Source organism: Lineus longissimus, chromosome 17, assembly GCF_910592395.1.
Source record: "Lineus longissimus chromosome 17, tnLinLong1.2, whole genome shotgun sequence".
NCBI lineage: Eukaryota > Metazoa > Nemertea > Pilidiophora > Heteronemertea > Lineidae > Lineus > Lineus longissimus.
Genome location: NC_088324.1, coordinates 14120230 through 14137734, shown reverse-complemented (window position 1 = coordinate 14137734; position 17505 = coordinate 14120230). Strand labels below are relative to the sequence as shown.

Here is a 17505-nt window from a genome sequence, read left to right as displayed (position 1 = left end):
CACCACCACAGCTCCTGAAGGTTGCCAAGGTCACACTGAAACCAGACGAATTTTCTCATTTTTCTCTCTCATATCTTATGCAAAAAGAACAAGTGTATACCGTAACATTCTCAAAACACATCATGTGCCGTTATGGTTGAGCACCACACATCTTTGATATCAAGGGATAATTTTTCAAATTCCCCACACGCAATTTATAGATTCACAAAATTCAGCTTTTTCTGCTTCTGTTGACTTTCTTGTCGACAGCAGAATAATGTTTTTCCGTTTCTTCAGCCTAAGCTTATGATAACAGCTAATGTGGACATAAGCAGAGAGTGAAATATGCCACATTCGCAAGGGACATTCTCAAAATTTCAAATTTGTTCCATTTACATTAAGCCGATCTTGAGGGAGGTGAGTAATTAGCATTCTTTCTAATTTGCATATTCATCTCCATGGGCAATGGGGAATTCAACTGTAGTGTAAAATTTGAATTATTGAAGTTGTATGAAGATGGAAAGCAGCACCAACGCCCCCAAATTTTGCACCGAGGACCCTCACCTATTATCAAAACTGGCTGTCGTGGGGGCAGAACACAAACACCTTCAAATCTTGCCAGAAATTTCCCGGGGGCTATACTCTGATATCTGTGCAGCGAATAGCAAAGAAATTTGTCAACTGGATATTTTAGTCGAACATTGCATTCCCTCCGGCAAAAATTTGATACAAGTTATGACTGCTTAGTTTATCTCCGAGTTTTATATCATTTACCACATTTTCAAAGGCTGTCAAAATCTCAAAAATAAGATATATCTAATATTCCCTATTTTCAAAGACTATGTCTTAGTAAAAACCAGTTAAAAGAGGAGGGAAGCTGGATTTTCGTCCTTTGTATAAATGTGCACCAACAAAAACCATTAGAATAGGAAACCAATGCTTTTTTCAGATTGAGGACAAAAAGATGTAACTTTTACTGAGGCAAAAGAAGGGCCTTTTATTGCGAACTGACTACACTAATTAGTTTTTTAGCTGCTTGATGCCAATGACATTTCTTGCAGCCCAATCTGGGGGAGCAGCAAAAAGAGAGCTCCCCTAATATCTGGGAGGGTTGCATCTCCGCAATGCATCCAACTCTAAAATTTCTTCCAAAAATTATAAAAGATATTTAGTATATTCGTCGGAACCCCGAATGAGGTATGAGGACTTCACAAACTTTTCTAAAATATTTTTGAGCTGCATTGTGACAATTCTGATGTTGACACTGAAACAAAACAAGAAGAAGCGAACCCATGCAAACACGCCAAACTGAAACTGGTACCTTTAATCTTCCCGCACGGGCTACAATAAGGATATCTCAAACAGTAAGACAAATCAAATTCCCCCAGGTACCCAATATTTTTAAGATCACCATCTCCCGAAGCCGGACACATCCTCCCATACAGCATCCTTGGACTAGTAGTGCGCAGTTGTGACAAGCTTAACAGATCGTGATTCATTGCAATTATTTCAAAATGCCCTCGGCCCTTTTATAGATTTTTCTACCGCTCTCATCAGCTAAGGAGCAATTTCATCTAATTATCATAAATTTTGGCGGAAGACGACTGTGGATCATTTTCGCGCCACATTGATATCTCATCCTAGTACCCACGATCTGCTCATAGTCATGACATTATATCATCGGCATCGGGTTTGTCACCCTCTCCCCTGATGTTCCCAACCTCCTCGCTGCTATTCCCCATGCTAGGGTTACCATGGTAAGGGCTCAATCACATCGATTCTGCTTCATGCCTTCGATAGCGAAATCTGCATAAGTTATGTGCCACATAGAATATGTGCTCTGGTACCAGACAGTGCTGCCAACCTGCTGTAGTGGCCGCTTTAGGTACCAATCAGCGCTCATTATCTTAGCTTGAACACATCAAGGTCACATTAACATAAAAACAACAGATAAAGTGAAGACATACGATCCTTAACCCTGTATGTACGGAAGCAACTTTTGAATGAAATAATTCAGAGATATGGTTCAACTGAGGGTAATTTTATGGGATTGTTCCAATACAGGGTGTGACAGCTCAATACCTGCAGGCCCTTTTAGAATTGGAAAGAAAGATACTTTGATAGGAATTTCTTTCATCGACCTGAGATCACATCGAGATTGCCCATGAACCAGCTAGCCCGGCTGTCAATTCACCCTAGGAACCCAATTACCAGGGTGGCCTGAAATATCACTAATGTGATTTCTGACTGCCATAGGTAACCTTGTCTCAATGCCAAACCACAAATTCCATGGGTCATGCTAGGCTGGCCCGCGGCCAGACGAGCTGGCGGTATAGCAAGTTAGCATTGGCTACAAGCCATGCGATACATCACGAAGAAGGTAGGGTGTATATATTGGAGCAAGAATATATAAGATTACCATCAACATTTTGTTCGTTTACAGACAGGAGGGACAACAAGCCATGCCAAGAGCAAGGGGGTGGGGACAACAAGATAACACTATTATTGGAGAACGCCTCAAAGAAATTGCGGTGAAAATGAGAATTGTGGGAAGATTGTTTTACAGAACAAATTGTATGAGGTAAGTCGGGGAAGCAACGTGGAAATGTAACATCAAGTCGCCTACCAACATTGAGATGGTTGAAGCTGAGTTGGTACAGTCGAGAAATCGATGGGTGCACAGACTATGCTGATTCTTATAACTTAAAGTGCAAGATCGTGGATCACCGCATCGCAAGGAAGAAGAAGAATGACAAAAAGATTGCATCAAGCTTTTGAACTCATGTGCAACATGTCAGAGTCACACTTTAAAACAGCCACCAAGAATCTCCTGATGATTGCCATTAGAGATATTAGTCACTTCAATTCAATCATACTCCCACACTCAGAGCAGCACAATCCCACCGATGCTGAAATGGTTCCGTGAAGACTGGAACGAAAAAATGCAAATTTTCAAAGTGCTGAGGGTGCTGTAGCATAGGGATGACCAGCTTTGATAAAACACAGGTCCTTGTATCGTTAAACACTGTCTGTGCAAGCCTTCTTCTCAATGCCAGACATCAACCTTCATTGGCATTATCTTCCATTTTACTTTAATAAGTTAATGGCCACGATCCCAGGATTAACAACACCGTAAAGTTTCATTTCCATTAGTTTGAGGTCTCCAGGGGCCATCAAAACTTTGCAGAGAAAGATTTGAATCCATCATCTAGGAATTACTGCCCAGTGTCTGTGAACTTTGGGAAAACTTTCAAGGTTGATATCAAGGCTTCATGGCCAAATTAAAAGGCTCGTGTGTCAAATTTTGGATTTTCAGGAAATATCTCCACTTTTGGCAATCGAGTCGATGTTGCACTGGGTATACATTAAACATGGTGCCAATGTAACTAGGATTCTGGCGAAAGTTGCAGGATGGTAGGTAGCTTGGGGGGGGGGGCAAAATACCGAAGAGAGGTTTACAGCAGAGAGAGTTCCTTTATATTCTTCCCCGGTAAAGGGATAACCAAGATGAACTCCAAAGAAAGAGAACTTCTGCCACAAACACATTACCATAACGTTCCATCACATCCCATGATAAACTGTGTCACAGGGTATCTGCTGATGAATATATTCATACACTCTGGGGATTTCCAGCCCCAGCCCACTGCATTGCCTGCCAAAATCAGGCAAATAAGTTCATTTGGAAGACAGAATGTCTGTAATTGAAACAGGAGTAGCCCAGTGGAACAGAGTCGACCTCATGATCAAGAAGTCGTGGGTTCAACTCCCGGCCGAGTCACTGCTTGGTTTCCCTACTGGTCGAGTTCAAGTGAGCGCCTTCTGGTTGCTCCTGAGTCCGATGAGACTTGACCTTCTGCTGGTGACAATCATAGCACCAGATTTTCATTTCGTTTTTGTAAAACTTGAATTGCCTTACTGAGAAGTCCTGGAGAATCATGCAGCTTCACACCAGGGCATATGCTTGTTAAAACTGATTAAAATAATAGAGCATTGTTATTATTCGCATGGAGGTCGTTCCAAGGCTAATCAGGAATGAAAAGTACATTGAAAGTACATGATATCCAGTATGGGGTATAGGCCTCAAAGTAGACAAAATGTTCAAGTCACATGCCGCGCGATGTTCAGCCAAAATACAGCAGTATCTGAGAGGCAAATGGATGGTCAGGGGATCCTGTCTTGTCTGCCTAAGGGCTGTGGCCGGCATTTGGCGGCCTTCTTGGCCATTGGTATCAATACATCCACTCCTATACTTGTAGGTTGAATTCTTTATTCCAGATTTTCCCCAATACAGGCTAAGCATGCCAGCCAAAACAATTTACATCTGCTCAAGAGTTGATATCATTCCAATAGTGGGTTTCTGTGTAGCATATAAAACATTTGGAATACCGGGATACTGGCTATCTAATCTTGAGAAAGAAAGAGCATATTGGTGCAGATAACTCTTGGGGGGATGCCAAGGACCGTACAAGTCCGCTCACTAATCACTGCAACAAAACTGGGAGTAACCTTATTGGAAAACCCGATGAAAACACAAGGCAACACATCAGAAAATAGGAATTTAGTGTGTCGATGCTGATTTGATTGAAGTGCTCTGCAAACGAGCGATTTTGATCACTGGAACCAGCGATCATGATCAGTTGCGAAAAATCTCTCATTTTGGAGGTGATAGCAGGTGCCTGCCTAACACACCAACTACTGGCTTCATTCCCACACCTTTTTGTCGAGAACAACAACGATTATAATCACAGTTATTTAAAAAGCTCTCAGCTGCAGAGAATATCGGATTTAAAACTCTTTGAAACACAAACGTTTTTTTCGTTCTTCTCGAAACCAAGGCCCATAAACCCAGGGATACAACCTGACTTTGCATTTCTTGGACTAAAACATCCTGCTCACACTTACTGTAGGCACTTTTACATGCAACTTTATGGTTTTTTCCTGAATTTGTTATTCTGTCAATGTTAGACATAGGCAAGGAACAAAAAGATATTGATCTGTGAAGGACACTGACATTAAGATCGTCAACACCTACAGTGAGGCAAGATGAGTTCAATATCCGCAAACCATGTCAACAACACTGAAATATCATGGCAAAGTGAAGGGCAAAGCTCATCTAAGGCAATGGAGGCAAATGTCTTGATGGCTCTTCCTTTGTCTTGGTAGTGGTACCCTCCTTCACAAAGGCGAAGTTATTCCTCATTAGGCCTAATGTCTATTTCAAGTGTGTTCTTTTTCTCACTAGCTTGGCACTAACCCCTGATGAGGAGGGGACACGTTATTGTTGACCGCTGCATAAAGGAGAGCACTTTCTTGTTCATCGATGTGGCCATGGCAAATATCAATCTAGATCACAATGATGTACAACCCATTGAGGGCGAGAGAAACATCGATCCTTTCACATTCCCAGTATTAACATTCTGTACACATCAGTTCAATACATACGTTTATAAATAGCATTATTATGCACAAAGCCAAAGGGGTGGAGTAAAAAGGTGAAGGCGTACAGCAATTGTTATATTTATCAGGCAGTCAAATTCAATACCCTTAAATAGCAGGCCCACCTCTGAACCTCTTCCGAAATATTTTTCTAACGTCACCTGCTGACACAAATTAAAGTCAAAATTGAAAACCATTATCTTGCTTGAGTGTCATCTGTCAAATTACAACATCCTTAATCTCGTGGTCGTTTTACAACCTCAAAGGGGATTTTGCAAGACCAGCAATACAGCCTACTTTTTACATTTTCTCGGGTGGGGGATATCCTGTTTTAAAGTCGGGCACAGATCAGTTAGCAAAAGTTAAAGAGAAAGGCTCCTTTTGAATAACATGGACATGTATCTTGCTATGCCACTGCATACATGGAGGTGTACAATAGTGTGCCATAAACACCACATATCAACCCCAAGGGCATTTAGCCACCTCGACCTATATGTATTGTAAACAGCCATGAAGGATTTGCATACTCCTGATATTACTATGTACAATTACATGTACATGCAGTGTCATGGAAGCACTATTGACATTTCTCGGAATCAATGTCATTTTCAATGGTTGTGTCTTTTTCATGTATCTTAATCACACAACAACGTTTATAGCTAGAATTCTATTGAAGCCTCGTCAACTTAATAGTAACTGATCAAACATATGAGGTCATGCATGAGCATTCCATCAGCTACCTCTGACACTATAATTGACCTAGACCTGAATCCTTGGGGCTCAATCAGCAGCTCCAATGACCTCATGTTCTGCCGCTAATGAAAACAGCAGCAAGAACCTTTGCACTAGCATTCATTTGGCACACACATGACCTCCACACTATACCTCCAATCTCCATCTGCAGGTTAATAGAGTACAAGCCACTTATTTTATGACACTATCAACCAGCAGCATAATAAACATCATAATCATTCACAAGAGGTGAACCACAACCTATTAATCCAAGTTTTTTTTCAATATCAAGCAAAAAATCTCATTACTTGCACTACTTGGCAGGTGCTGATGAAAGGTGGTTTGATGAGAAAAACATTGTACCCGCTCACTAATGCATGGTCTTCTTCATGGGTTGCAGTTTGCTACCTAGTGATGCAAATTTACTACCAACAAATTGCCTTATATCATGATGTATGACCAAGTAGTTCAATGCCAAAAGGTTCAGTGCACTTTCCTATATGCAGTTAAAACATTGACTTGTGATATGGATTTTGGCAGTTGTGATTGAGTTGAAGGCCACAACACAAATCTGCCTTCACCATACAGAGTTTTCTGACAAAGCAGTTTTTCAGCAAGTTCTTCCAACAACTATTGTCCTTCATTCCTGGACTGCAGTGAGTCACCCTGAGAAGGAAAGTTACCACCAACTGGTCCTCACAAATGAACTGCATCTCTCCCATTTAGCACAGTTTTGCTCGAACAACAACAACTGACTCTGTATCCAGGTATGCATAGCAGTACTAGTATTACTAGCACAATTCGTGCCTTTATCACTACTTTTTTCAGGCATGTCTGGATAACAAAACAAGAAAATTGCTCCCAATCATAATTTGTCAAGATGTATGCCTGCATCAATGTTTTAGATCACTATCAATAGAAGCAAGAAACAGGTAGGCCCAGCAAAAGAAGTAGGCCAAACAAGTGCATGACCTCTCAATATATCCCCTGCTAGTTCCAAAGCTTCCAAATGACCCAGTGCATCTGATAGGTCAATTATTGCAACCCCACAGCGTTCATAATCATATAGCCAAGAACTCATTTCCAAAAATCAGGAAGAGAACATACTAGCGATCAACAACTATACAACCTGGCATAAATTGATCATATTTTGTTCATGTGTGCTGGTGATGCTCAGTACCATCCGTTAACCTTGGTAGTGATATCTGCTGGCATCTGACAAGAATTAGCGTGTATTTTGAGGAGCTAACAAGGAGAACAGGCACTGTGGGCAGGTACACGATCAGCTACCTGTAGCGGGCTGCGACCAGAGCAAGCGCTGCTATAGCCAGCGATACAAGTAGATGAATCCTTCCTTGGAAGTTACCTTTTTATTCTAATGGTGTAAGCTTGGTATTCAAACCAATCGACCGCTTTGCATGGTTTATTATTCGATTCTAAACTGGTCATTCCACAACCGGGCAAACCATGTCAGCGGTACAAGACTGAGGTTCCTTGCATGGAAGTTACCCATTCATTCTTGGCTTAGTTGAGTTTGGCTTTGCATGGGTGGTTTTTCAGCTAGTCATGCTTCTGTCCTGCTAATTCTTGAGTGAAGCAGAAGCTCAGTTATATCAGTGTCTTAAATTCTATCTGATGGGTGAAGCTGGGGAGCCTCTGCAAAACACCATGAGACACGTCTGGCTAATAAAGGTCAAAAGAAGCGCCCGCCCTCCTGAAAGAGACACTGGCAAACCATATCTCGTCTTATAATCCCTCATTCAAACAATTTTGCCTCATTTACAAAACTGAGGTTTTTCCTCAACTTGGAAAAACGGCAATAAAAACCAGTCACCTTATCGTTGAGTTTACTCAATATTGTAACGACCTCCCACCTCCCCAATAAAATGTGGCAATTGTGCTGCATTTTTTAACTGCCAAGGTTTTGATTGATGTCGTGTAATGGGAGGGAGGTGCTTGGGCCATGTTCAACCACATTAACACCGCCATTGACAGCATAATGAAAGTCTTTTTTACCTAGACTACATAAATTTCGTCTAAGCGAGCATGGTGAGCCATTAAAGATCTTGTTTTTTATCCTGATGTAATTGTGATTTCCAAGGCAAATTTATGATGGAGAAGGTAACATTCAACATATGACAAATTGCAAATTACCGACTGCTCTAAGTATTCAAGGACACTGCCTTAGTGGCTTCAACTAAGACAAAGGAGCGAATTCCTCTGTCGAGGCAGATTTATGATGGTGATGGCAACCTTCGAGAATGACAAATTTAGGAATGCAGATTGCCAAAAGGACTCGAGGACACTATCTAAGTACTTACACTACTGAGACAAATGAAACATTTGTGCTTATGACAGAGATGGAAACCTCTCACGTACAAAAATTTGCAAATTGAACCCAAGCAGCTTTATAAGATCAGGGCTACGGCACTGCCAGCTTGCCCATAAGATCCAAGGACACTGACTAAGTACCCACATCACTAAGACAAAGGAGAAGCAATTGGATAGCTTTGTCATGCCACCATTTTGTTCCAGCATCCCAAAGACTGCACTGAAGATATTGATTAATCTCCCACGACAAGCCACAATGCTACAGCTAACGGACAGCGTGCGGCCCCTGCCTTGGAACACGCATCAGCGTTATTTATGCGCCACGGCCATGCTATCTCAAGGCCATGTCAGTCATTGATCCATCAACTAGCTCGAGTTTTATGGCGGCTAACACATCGACAAGCTCAATGCCCTTGTGAATTTGATGCACGAGCAGCCAATCTTTGTGAAGTCATTGCGCTTCGTAGAGAATTCCTAATCTCAGTAGCTGCGTTTGTCAGAAACAAGTCTTTGTGCTTTGCTGCAATGATTCATGTTTTTGACGAGAGCTCAATTTTACATCGTTAAGTCTATTCATGTATTTCGTGCCCTCAGCGCCTACTTTGCATACATCGCTGCCATGAACATGATCCAAAGGCCATGAGTTGTTCAAACATCGACTTGCAACATGGGTTCTGGCAGTTGTAATTAGAGCGACGACCATGACACCAATCTGCCTTTACCAGATCCAAAGGGCTGTGGGTTAGAATCTCTGTCCAGTCCCTCCTTGGTTGAACTCAAGCGAGCGCTGTTTGAGCAGCTTCTTCTGAGTGCAGTCATGAACTTTGACATCCAATCAACTTTGACATTTTATCCCAATCCTGGCTTAAGCCAAGATTTGGCATTCTGAGGTTTCCTGAAGCATTGGCAACGGCTGATTCTTTCCTCCATCATGTATGCAGACAGCGGGCATAGCGAGGGATAAGCTTGGGGACCATGAGCTGACCAGTAATTAACAAGTATGTGTGTGTTAATTAGAAAATGAGGCCACTGGGTATCGCTCCTGTCCACGGTTGAATAGACAATGAGATGGTTCAGGATCTGAGAGAGTGAATAGATACTGTGGTCATTTTGCTTTCTTCAATGTTGGCACATGTAGCTCTATAAAATGAATTAATCATACAACTGACCTGCCCTGGATGCTTTCAAAACACTGATTAAAAACATCGCAGGACAGATTTTTTCAGATTTTATTAGCAAGCCCGTGCAGTGTGACTCACACAGTATTATAAACAGCAATATCAAGAAACAATGAGCACCCATATGCCATGTGTGACATGTGCAAAGAATGGATCCCAACGACAATGCATTATCCAGGAATTTAACAGCAATCTTTTGACACCTTCAATGTTGACAACCTCACCACCAGAAAGTGGTGAATCATTTTAATCATTGTCAGCTCATCACCATGGCAACGTCGGGGATACCCTTGACCCACTGTCCGATATTTCCCGATGCATCGCAGATCGCAACGACTCAACGTAGAGTCGTCAGCGCTCGCAATTCAAAAAGTGCATTTATCAGATTTGGCACTACGCCAATTTCTCATATCGATATTTTAACCAGCATTTAGAGGATCGCAAATCGGAAATAACAGGCTTTTGAATGGAATACCACAACTATATTATCGAGAATATCTCCGACTCAAATGAATTTAGACTGTTTGCAATCAATGGATGAGATATTTTGCAAGATTGCAAATTTGCTTATTGGAAAATATAGCACTTGGAATTGAAATGAATCATACTGGAGACTTATCTAATATTGAGCACTAATCTTCCACATTTGTACAGCTTATTTCATAGATGTGTTTAGCAAGATTACGCAAAGAAAGATTATTCAAATAGAAAATCTCTGATGTGCTTTATTTCTATCAAATTGAATGTTTGCTAATCAACTCAAGGCTTGAATGAGTGACTGATATGACATGATACAATCGTTTCGATCTCAAAAAGAAAACTACACATTCAAATATCGCATTACGCCATAAAACAATAAGAGATCAATGTCAGCCTGCCACCTATCAATAGAAATGATCTCAAGCAACCACGCAAATAACCACACTTCCCAACCCCGACCAACAATACACCCAATCAACCCAAATCGCGATCAATCAACGTGAGAACTGATAACAAAAGGTCGCGACCTTCCCATCAACGGCTTGTTTATGAGGATTGACCCATGCCAATCGATAGGTTCTATAAGCCGATAGTACAAAAGGGATGTGTTGGAATATGTGTCATTACTGGCAGGTCAGTGGGTGATAGTGTGACACATCCGGCTTAGGATTTTTATAGCAAATGACACAGTACAGGTATGATGAATGCTGTGAAGAATTTAAAATAAAGACTTATAGAGTCTTTGTGAATTCTTGATGCTATTGATCCTTTAAAAACATAGCCATTTATGGCACAATATCAAATGTGGAAATGTACAGAAGACATAACTAATTTTAAATCAGAACAGGAAATACACACCATCCCAAAGTACAATATACGACTTTAGTATGAACTGGAGGCCATTTCACATCAAGAATTCCAGCCAATTATAAGATATCAAGAAGAGTTTCAATTATCATTAGAGTAGAAATGAAACTGACATTTATCATCTCTGAGTCTGAGATCATAAAAGAAAATGGGAGCAGCTCTCACATATATATTTGCTTTAAAGGGATAATATCACCTTTGGAGATCTTTGCCAACAGTCATATTTGAATTATTTTAAAGTCAATAAGTCATGATCACGCACTTGTAAAATCTTGTGGGTATACTTTATTTGGGTAAACCACCTACTGTGCTGGAGAGGCTAAGTGCTACCATGGATACAGCATGCGATCAACGCCTCTGAAAATCAAAGATGATGAGCGTTTTTTTAAATGCATCCCACCTTGAAAAGGGAAAGTTACTCTTTCAAGACAGGATCAAAAGGTGCTGAGCTGCTTGAGGAAATATTATAAAGATTTACTGTTTTAATTAGGTGATGAGTTTTCCTTCACAAATTAATCTGTTGGTGAGTGCGTGCGTGGCCGATACATGTTCTCAGAACCCCAACCTTTTTGCGCATCTTCAGAATAACCCCAATGGAATCCAGCAGATCCATTGCAACCGGAATTCACTCCCTACTCTATGATGGTCAATCGATTGGGTGATTAAAACTGGTTTGAAATGGAACACTGCATAAAAAAGAAACATTATCGTAACTTTTTATAAATCAATCAATAATTGACACATTAAGAAATCAATAGTTTATTTCTTTGAACAGTTGATTTATTGAGTTCCACACTTCATAACCAGGAACCAATTGAGACAATGTGTGATTAATTGTTGCACCATTTTAACCGCTTATTGATAAGTCTTTCTATACATTGTTAAAGGTCCCATCTACTTGATACTAGTGAAGTTTCCCAAAAGATGATTTGACAGAGTATGACTTTAAATGTCTACTCAGTTCATTCCAAAACCTGAAAATCGAAAAATTGGACACTGTCTTTATGCACCAACCACTTTCCATAAATGAGATTTCCCACTCTGTCTCTAATCTTGGTACAAACTTGATGACCATGTTGCAACGTGCAGAACCGACCACAGAAGTTCATCAAGTACGAATAAGCAACATTCTATCATTCCTGATTGCTATTTTATGATGTACTTTGTGTCAATTATCCCTGAGCTAGTATTCCGAGTGCGATGACGACGCTGGCAGATCACAGTCCAACGCGATGCCAATTCGAATACGAACAAGTCAGGGAGAAATTATTCTGCATTTGAATGTACTTTTATCTTTCCACCAGCATGGCTGGATTAAGAAAACAAGGTCATGAGATGGAAAATATTATTCATGTCATGGGTTACTGTACCGAAATATATTCTCAGAGCGGCAGAGAGAACCACGGGAGAAGAAAGTGAAGAGTGAAAATGTTCCAACTGTTTCATCTGTTTCTTACCAAACACGTTACCTAGGCGATATGTTATAGTGCCACTCTGTATGAAACACCCAACATTAGGACCTCCTTGAAAGAGTTCGATAAGTTTTTTTTACATGTGGGCAATCTGAATTGGAAATCTGATAATTATTATGTACTTTTAAGTTCATAATATATTCGGAGTGTTACACTGAGGGTCACTTAACTGATGCTATATCAATATTTCATACTAAAATTATGACAAATGAAGAACTTTTTTGGAAATACTGGTTCAGCTTAAAATTGAATCGATACCTTTCACTGTAAGGGCTGGATTGTGACAAATCGTTTTTTACATAAGTTCAGAGGTCTCAAGCCAAAATGTAGCAGGGATAGCAAACAAAACCCCCCAAGAATACTAGGTTTAGTTAAGATGTCATTCGGCCAAAACCTTGGCTGTTGATTTTAGCTCCACCTGTGTTGGGTGAGATAAGTATAACGTCCAGTAACTCGAGCAAGGTTAGTCTTATCACCACATGTGATGGCCCCATCTGGCAATCAATCACACAAAATTTATGTACATATTGATATGGCATGCATATCTCAACCTTGCCACTGATGAAGGACATATCACCAGTATTCCTTGGAATCAATATTCACAGAACAGACACAAGGCCTAGAGAATCCTAGTATGAAAACATCAGCCATAATCATAAGGCAAAATGCCAGTCTACTAAATAGCTATGGGGCCAAGACCCCCTTATGTCATACAAGGGTACTGCAGATACTGCAGAGTGAAATACCGGGAAGAAACAAGATACTGGAACAAGTTCTTTTCATGACTTTTTCTCTGATTGTCTCCAAGAGTAAAGGTTGCAGTGGCCTTGATATGATCGAGCTGCTGGTACAATCCAAAGGAATCAATCTGTCCCATGATGATGACTTATTGGGAAATGAAACCTGGCATTCCCTGATGGCCAAGGGAAATTATAGCATTAGCGCAGACGTCACCAGAACGGTGTGATACTGAATAGTAGATTGCTTTTGTTTCATCAAGGTCTGCTTCCACTGGGTCAGTTTTCTGTCATTGCTTTCACATAATTTGTGGTCAGTTAATGACAGCTAAGCCAATAACCTACATCAAAATTAATCCATCGCATGTGAAAGTCTGGCTGTTTCACACTTTCTAGCGAATACTACTCTACAATATACAATAACTCTGAACGGGTAACTTTTAGCCAGAACAAAATACAAAGAACTAATGCAATTCACCAGATTACTGTACTCCAACTTAAAGACTTGAATTCAACACTTCATAAGCCAGACAACAATAATGATTATAATTTCTGATTAAGAAAATCAAAGTCTAAAACCTGACACCTTACATTAGTACAAGAATAAACTTCTCAGGTAAATCAAAGTGATTATATGAAGCTGACATTATGAAGACATCTTATCAATCGAGGAACCTTTTGAAACGCAATGCAACATCTAGTTTGTCAATGTCATCATAGATATAGTTTGTAAATGAATAAAACAATTTAGTCATATCGCAATGGATTTAGTGAAGTTTAAAGCTGGGGGCTCTGAAAGATACACAAAGCAATTCATGATAACTGCCCAAATTGACCGCCATTTCTGTTGTTTTTTCCCTTCTTCAACAATTACAACAATTGCTCCTGATTACTCAAAGTCAGACAGAGCAAAATCTTCAACATACCACCATATCTATTACAATTAATAACATCTAATTGCAAAAAGTGGGTCAACTTATTGAATACAACATTAGTCTGCAATGAAAGTCACCTCGTCCTTGTTCTGGGATACTTACATGTACTTTATGATGCAATTAAGCAATTATAAGTGATACTCAGATTCTTTCAACACAATGAAATCAAAATGGGTGTAATCAGTCCATTTGGGACATAAAAGAGTTATTCGCAGGTTCATACAGCTAAGGTTATAAATAGGCTTCATTTTGATACCATTCCCAATTCTGTATTTTTTTTGGCACCTGTGATATGTCCCATAATGTATCTGAAGTAAGAATAGCAAGTTCTAAAAATAATATTGGATGGCACCAGCCATTTTCTTTTGGCAATTTTCATAAAAGCTGCCTTATACAGATACGTCATATCATTTGTCAAAACTCGCTCTTAGGAAGGAATTTCAACTTACCAGGAATACGTTACGTCGTGTTTGGTTGATGATATTTTCCGCCATGATCTGCCATGTTACGGGTTGGATACTGTGCAGGACAACTACCAGTTGCCTGTCCAGTACACCTGATGGGAAGAGAGAAGGATACATGTTTTTAAGGATTTGACCATTGGTACCACCATTTTGGCTAGAACTCTTCCAAATCGAAGCAAATGCTAATTTCATAGGTGGGAGTCAGTTCTTTGTTTTCGAGAGACGACTAAGACTGCCACCCTTGAAGTTGAAATGGGCATTCACTTCATTTTGAACTTTAGGTTCCAGCCAAAATGGTAGTACCTATGGTCAACCCTTCATAGATCATCAGGATACTCTTTGATGAAAGTGATGGTAATACTGATCTGCCGAGCAAACTCAAAGGACAAGATGGCATGGACGATAGTTGGTTTATAAGTGTCCATCTGAACTCGATCACACCTGAAGGCTGAATTGGCTGGTAGACAATCGATCCATCGGCAGCAATTAGCTAATCTTGGGGCAGTGTCTGTTGAGTGAGTGCCAAGCTGATCCTTGTGGCACCAACGGCAGGCTGCCTTAGGGGGTGGGGCGCCCAGCTACCGACACCAGCATTGGTGCAAAAGTGATAGTGTCACACTTACCATCCGTTTTATCCATGGGCATTAATTTCACTTTGATTGTATTCTCGGGTGAGTTGAGCACACTTATAACATGCACCTCCCTCCCTGATCTCGCCAATGACTTGCTCGTACATCCAGTAGGAATGAGCGTCTGTTGATAGAGTGGTTCAACATACGGTGATGTAAATCCCTTTTTCACTTCACAGTCTGTCAAACGATTCGACCCTGGAAAGATAGAGCGGAGAAATGGTCAACGTTTTATCAAATTTGTAAATGGAGAAAACGATCTTCAGTATGGGGGATCAAAATGAAGAAGAAGTACTGAGGGGCCATGTTGCCTGAAGGGTCCAAATAGAACGATGTGAATCCTATTTTCACTTCATAATCCGTCAAACAATTCAACTCTGGAATGGTGAACGATTGTATTATCATTGAAAAATTAAAGATTTTCTTTGTATTTAACCTATCTGCTGGAGATCAGATACCATCAAATACCACAGAAGAAAAGAGAAATTATCTCTTTGTTTTTCTTCTGACAATCACATGGTTAAACATTTCTCATATGACACAAAAAATCCCTTGGGTCAAAAAAAAAACGGTCTAAATCTGTTTAAACAAGACAAATGAGCCAACATTTTTTAGCGGCCAATTCCGCTAAAGATGATACTGTTTTCAAATGAGTCCTCCCCTCTCTGTCAGCACCATAAACAGATCAGCGTTTTTATCATAATTTACTGCGACCTTGAGGCTGGAAGATCATAAACGAATCATCAGTCATCTGCTCCGTGAAAACGAGCAACGGTGATTAATGTGGCCTTGACCTTGGCTCATTATAAGTGAAGAGTAATGGTCGCCGCGCCATTGCGTCCGCTGATGAGGCGTAATTTGCTGGGTTGGCTTTATGTTATTTGTACTGATTGGTTTTATGACTTGTGATAATTCAAGAAAATGGCGACAAAATTTTGTAACAGCATTTTTCAAGGCCGCTTTAAAATTGAAATTGAATGAAAAGCCTGGGAAACCACTGCAAAACTGGATGTCAAGATTTCCACTTCAGGATACGTACTTGATTGCAGCACACTTCCTCAATTGGAGCGAATGAGGGTCAAGCACCCTTGTACATTTTACCTTTCTGCACTAGACTAGTTGAAATGTTTGAAAGCTTCATGCCAAACATATGGCGCATATCACTGCCTAGAGCAGGAAAGGAAGTATAACTTGTCACAGTAGAAGCAAGTCAAAGATGTCGAGTAGTGCACTCCTGACTGAGAGTTAGCCTTTAACTAAATTCAGTGAATTTTGAATAGGCCTACTCATCCTCTTGGCATCCATATCGTCATAGGATGTCAGTTTCCAGCAACCAGAATGCCACATCCTGACCCCCCCAGGCTTTGACACTCTTGTGTATGAATATTGTTTGCAGAAGGATGGCAATGCTACTGACAACTTGGCGTGAGGGTGCAGGAATACGCCAGGATTCCTGGTAAAATGGCAGAACAATGTGTCAGAGGCTGAATTGATCAAATGTTAAGGGTTCTTCACTGCCACTAGTGCAAATTGGAGAGCAGGGTCTTACATCCATAACCCTGTACTGGCTTTAATACGTTCCTTTATGTTCTTTTTTGTACTTCCAAGGTTTGCTGATGAGAATCCCAAAGGAAACGCCTACGATGTTCCCAATCTATAACGACATGTCACTTCACTGGTTTCTCTGATGTTGTTGTGTGGGTGTACAGCGTGGATCTGTAAAAGGTTACTTGACCAGAAAAATAACCCAACACAAAAGGGATTATAAACCCATGGCTACACTAGCTGCGAAAAAGAAACAAAATTTGTGTTCTCAAATATGTTTGTTGGTTAATTATTACCATTTATTCGTTCATGACACTCCAAAATCACCTAAGAGAATCAATATATCACCAGACAGACCCAGGTTCCACGTATCATGTATTCGTGGAGCGCCGAGTCCCCCAAACCAGGGTCTGGGAGAAAAACCTGCTCCTTTTTTTAAAGACCCAATTCAATGCATTGGATCTGGGGATCTGAGGGATATTTTCATATGCAATCACATTTTGCATGAATTTGCCTTCAACTTTAAATAAGAGCTCTTCACCTGCTCTCAAGCATCAATATTTAGCCTCGGTTGCTTGCAGCTCAACAAGCACTGTGTAGCCTGTTCACTTCAGGTGAGGTAAACTTATAGTCATTCAAGGTCAATACTCCCACTCCTACAACATCCACTCTGAATCACAGCTGTAGAGCCTTGAGCATATGGTAGTACAATCTGTAGTG

The 17505-nt window shown here is 40.5% G+C and overlaps 1 protein-coding gene across 1 annotated transcript in view; it reads right to left on the bottom strand.

Moving 5' to 3' along the window:
* Positions 1-17505, bottom strand: part of LOC135500935 (transforming growth factor beta receptor type 3-like) — a 50897-nt gene that overhangs the window by 22764 nt on the left and 10628 nt on the right. Inside the window, exons 3-4 of the mRNA XM_064792635.1 lie at positions 15235-15438; positions 14597-14703 (exon numbers count right to left, since the gene is read on the bottom strand). Coding sequence (XP_064648705.1) covers positions 14597-14703; positions 15235-15438 — 311 coding nt within the window. The remainder of the gene's footprint in view (positions 1-14596; positions 14704-15234; positions 15439-17505) is intronic.